At 35.4% G+C, this 5123-nt stretch overlaps 1 protein-coding gene across 1 annotated transcript; it reads left to right on the forward strand.

The window, feature by feature from the left end:
• Positions 1 to 2538: 2538 nt before the first annotated feature.
• On the forward strand, positions 2539 to 3511 carry LOC110098114 (UPF0301 protein Cgl3084/cg3414). The gene is made up of 2 exons (XM_020824832.2): positions 2539 to 2743; positions 2829 to 3511. Exons 1-2 carry the CDS (start codon positions 2590 to 2592, stop codon positions 3509 to 3511), a joined length of 837 nt encoding a protein of 278 aa, XP_020680491.1. The 5' UTR covers positions 2539 to 2589.
• Positions 3512 to 5123: the final 1612 nt, after the last annotated feature.

Consider the following 5123-nt stretch of genomic DNA (forward strand, 5'->3'; position numbering starts at 1 on the left):
TTTTTTTCTAACTAAACAAAGAAATTAACTATCCATTAACTCCAAACAGAAATCATTAACTACGATTTAAAAATGATCCATTCTCCTTATATCTCACCAATTTTTGTTATGATAGATGCCAGAAGTAGACAACAGGAAGGCTAGGCTTCATGAATATGCTAGTTTTGTGTGGAATTTAATTGTGTCGATCAACTGGGTTATACTGTTGATTTAGACCTAATTTCATTGGTCAACCTCGACGAGGAGCTTGCTAGGGGACGTAGGGGGGAAGCCCACCGCTTGCTTGGGGGTTTAGGTAGGGTTGTCACTTCGGGTTGTCAGGACGGGTTCGGTTCGAACTCGAACTGACCCGAAGCTAAACGGGTCGACCTGAACCCGACCCATTTAGTTATACGAGTCCACTTGCTAAACCCGGACCCGAACCGGGTTAATCACGGGTCGGGTCAACCCAACCCGCCAACCCGATTATTTTTTTAGATAAACAGAGATGTTAACTAAATTAAAATTTTCAAAAAACAATGAAATAATAAATGAATACAATTAAAATTTGATTAATTCATCACATTTAAAAAATATATAGAAAATTATAAGAGCATTATTACTTTTTCAAATTGTAAATAAACAAAATTTCTAATTTCTATGATATAGGGCTGTCAATAACTGACCCGACCCGAGAAGTCGGGTTCGGGTCCACCCGTTAAAGAAACGGGTTGGGTTCGGATGTTAATTATGGACCCTTATAGTAATTGGGTCGGGTTCAGGTCAACCCGTTAACCCGATGCTGACCCAAAAATGACCCGTGTTAAGGGTTTTTAATAACTTAACCACAGACCTTTTCATATGAATATATAATAAATGTTAAGTTATTAAAAACCCTTAACACGGGTCATTTTTGGGTCAGCATCGGGTTAACGGGTTGACCTGAACCCGACCCAATTACTATAAGGGTCCATAATTAACATCCGAACCCAACCCGTTTCTTTAACGGGTGGACCCGAACCCGACTTCTCGGGTCGGGTCAGTTATTGACAGCCCTATATCATAGAAATTAGAAATTTTGTTTATTTACAATTTGAAAAAGTAATAATGCTCTTATAATTTTCTATATATTTTTTAAATGTGATGAATTAATCAAATTTTAATTGTATTCATTTATTATTTCATTGTTTTTTGAAAATTTTAATTTAGTTAACATCTCTGTTTATCTAAAAAAATAATCGGGTTGGCGGGTTGGGTTGACCCGACCCGTGATTAACCCGGTTCGGGTCCGGGTTTAGCAAGTGGACTCGTATAACTAAATGGGTCGGGTTCAGGTCGACCCGTTTAGCTTCGGGTCAGTTCGAGTTCGAACCGAACCCGTCCTGACAACCCGAAGTGACAACCCTACCTAAACCCCCAAGCAAGCGGTGGGCTTCCCCCCTACGTCCCCTAGCAAGCTCCTCGTCGAGGTTGACCAATGAAATTAGGTCTAAATCAACAGTATAACCCAGTTGATCGACACAATTAAATTCCACACAAAACTAGCATATTCATGAAGCCTAGCCTTCCTGTTGTCTACTTCTGGCATCTATCATAACAAAAATTGGTGAGATATAAGGAGAATGGATCATTTTTAAATCGTAGTTAATGATTTCTGTTTGGAGTTAATGGATAGTTAATTTCTTTGTTTAGTTAGAAAAAAAAGGTAATGATATTCTATTAAATTTTGATTAGAATAAATTTTAAAAATTTTAAAATGAATTTGGATGATTATTCATTTCAAAATAAATTGAAAAATTTTAAAATTTATTTCAATCAAATTTTAATTAGGATAGCCTAACATTTGTCATACTTGGTTGTGATTAATGCAGCTGTATTTTATAACATGTAGAATGGTTGTATTAGTGTAAATTTGCAGGTTGTGGTGATAAATATGTATTATGATAAGATTGTGATGGCATGCATCTAAAAATCCAAACTTTCATATTGCATTATAATTTTTTATCATTTCCATTGGTTATTTTGGGTTACATTTGTAGATTGTTGTTTTGTTTGAAATAAAATAGTGTAAAGTATTTTAAATATAGGGATTTTGAAAATATTAAGGTGTTCGATTTGATGAAAAAGGAATGTATTGTAAAATTCTAGCGAATTTTTCTTCACTGATTAGTTCATTTTTTATGAAATGTAAAGTTAGCCAGTTTTGAGTGAATTCTTTTCATTATAAGTAAGTTGCCTTATCGTCGTTATCGTCGCTAGCCACTGCTATTGATAACTGTCTTTAAACTTTACATTACATTTATTTTACTTTAATTCAAAAATAAAATGACAACTTGTAATTATTTTACACATCCAAATAGGAGCATTTCAAATGCAATACATTTCTTTTAGTAACCAAAGCCTCAAAACCACACAAAACGCTCGACATCTTATGCCACTTGCTTCACACTGACTTGTCCAAATCAGAAAAAGAGAATGCATATCCATCATTGTGGATTAGGCCACAAATCTTGTGGCCTAGTTTTCATGACAATCCGATATATATTAATATATAGATTGTAAGTTTTCTTCTTTCTGAACTCCTCCATTCTCCTTTCTCAGAACAAAGCAATGGATGCATCCTGTTTCCTCACCTCCAAAATCTCCAGCAAAAGTGTAGATTTTATTCCACCCTTCAATACCAGGATCTCCAGCCCCCTCAAGAGAAGGTCTGCAAAATGGCTCCACACTTTTCCTTCAGCTTCATCCCCTTCCTCTATAACAAGTGAGTTCTCTGTACTTCTACGTTAATGCTCTCAATAGCTTTGATTATCACTACTTGAATTCTAATCAAATATGCTTTGTGATAGCTTGCAACCTTCAATCTAGGCTACCTGATGACGACCATGACCAGCAGATAAAATCTGATTGGCGGTCCTTTCGAGCAAGGCTAGTCGCCGGAGAGCAAGCTTCTTGCAACAGCGCCGGGGATCGATGGGTTCATCGTCTGCACGAGCCTGAGAAGGGATGCATTCTAATTGCCACAGAGAAGCTCGACGGCGTACACATATTCGAACGCGCCATAATTCTCCTCATATCAACTGGTCCTTTGTGTCCTACTGGTGTCATCTTGAATCGCCCATCACTCATGTCAATCAAGGAGACGAAGTCGACAGTCTTCGACGTCTACGGAACCTTCTCCGGCCGACCGCTTTTCTTTGGGGGGCCGCTTGAGGAAGGCCTCTTCTTGGTGAGATCAAGGGTGGGTGGAGAGGAGGAGGATGATGATGGAGTGGGGAAAAGTGGTGTGTTTGAAGAGGTTATGAAGGGATTGTACTATGGAACTAAGGAGAGTGTAGGCTGTGCTGCTGAGATGGTGAAGAGGAATGTTGTTGGAGTGGAGGGTTTCAGATTCTTTGATGGATATTGTGGATGGGAGAAGGATCAGCTGAAGGAGGAAATCAGGGCAGGCTACTGGAATGTGATGGCCTGTAGCTTGAGTGTGGTAGGAAGTTATGGGATTGGTTGGGGAGAGGAAAGTGTGGTGATATAGTTTATTAGGTGCGGAGTGCCGACGGGGAGAACTGTCCGCACAAGCATTGGGTACCTAACGGTACCCGCACTCGGTACCGTTGGGTACCGCTTGGTACCCAGTGCTTGTGCGGACGGTGCGCACTCCGCACCTAATAATTTTTCCTAATTTACATATGGATATGAAGGAATAATGTTTTGCCTGGTAAAGGTTCCTCTAGTGTTCTCAAACTAGTTTAATCTATTAGATATAAAGTGAATGTTAAAATTGGGCTTAGTTTAAGATAACTTAGACTTCATTTGGGATGGCTTACTTATTGCTTTTTGAAGCAGCTTTCTAGTATAAAAGTTAATTTTTTTTACTAGAAAGCTGCTTCAAGAAATAGTAAGAAAGCCCTGATTTTTAAAGTAAAATTTTGTACTAGAAAGCTGTTTTAAGAATCAATAAAAAAGTCATTCCAAACGAAGATTTAGGCTTTCATTTGGAACGGCTTCCTTACTATTTTTTGAAGTTGCTTTTTAATACAAATTTTTTTAGTTTAAAATTTTTGTACTAATTTTTTTTTAGAAAACAATAAAGAAGTCTCACATTGAAGCCTTATTATTTTGCCTTTAACATCATAATTATATTTTTTATTTGGCTATCATTTTTTTGCTGTTTCTAAACAAATGTACTATAAAATTATTTTTTACAATAGTTAAAAAAATATTTTTCTCATAATAATTTTATAATCATCTTTATAAAAAATTGTATTAGTCCAAAATGGGCCCTCAGAGAGTGGAATTTCTCAAATCCATTCATATTTGAGCTTGCTTCTATTCAAAGATGATTTCCCACAATTAATTTCATTGAAATAATTTTTTATTTTTTCTTAAATTATAAAAGAACACATTTTATTTATTCACGGTTTAAGAAACAGTAAGAAAGCTGTCCCAAACAAAGTCTTAGTTTTTATACAATTTTTTAATTACTTTTTAAGACAAATTTTTATTACAAAAAAAATTATGATCTAAATTGTTTGTTTTAAAACAATATTTTAAAAAGTAATAAATATTTTGTCCAAAAAAAAAAAAACTTTAATCTCTAATTTCAGTTCCTGCTGAGTAAGTTTTAAATTTGCATAATTAGAGATCACTATAACCAGAGCGATAATTTGTTGATTATAACAATTAAGCAAATATTAAATGGAGGTCACACATGAAATCCTCTTCTCAACTTGATTGAAATTCACAAATTCAATATCATCATACTTCTCATTAATTCAGGCTATTATTTGTTTATACAATCTAAATTATTTTATTTATCAAGCATTTAATAACTTAGCTAATGATTTTTTTAGATGAGTTAGACCAAATAGTCCTCATTCACATGATGTTGTGACCCTATATTCAATATTGCTTACTGATATATCATAAAAAAATTATATTGATCGAGCATGAATCTTGAGGCAAAATTAAATTGGAAACTTCCAAAATTAAGATTGGGACCATCTGAACTCCAATTTCAGCAAACTTATAGTCGAACTGAACGTCTCGAAAATATGAAACCAACAACACCAAATTCGACTCAATACGTGCCCAAATGGGTCCAAATCAAGGACCCAAAATGCCATTGGAAGGTTCAAACCACAATT

This window comes from Dendrobium catenatum, unplaced genomic scaffold (assembly GCF_001605985.2).
Source record: "Dendrobium catenatum unplaced genomic scaffold, ASM160598v2 fragScaff_scaffold_842, whole genome shotgun sequence".
Lineage (NCBI taxonomy): Eukaryota > Viridiplantae > Streptophyta > Magnoliopsida > Asparagales > Orchidaceae > Dendrobium > Dendrobium catenatum.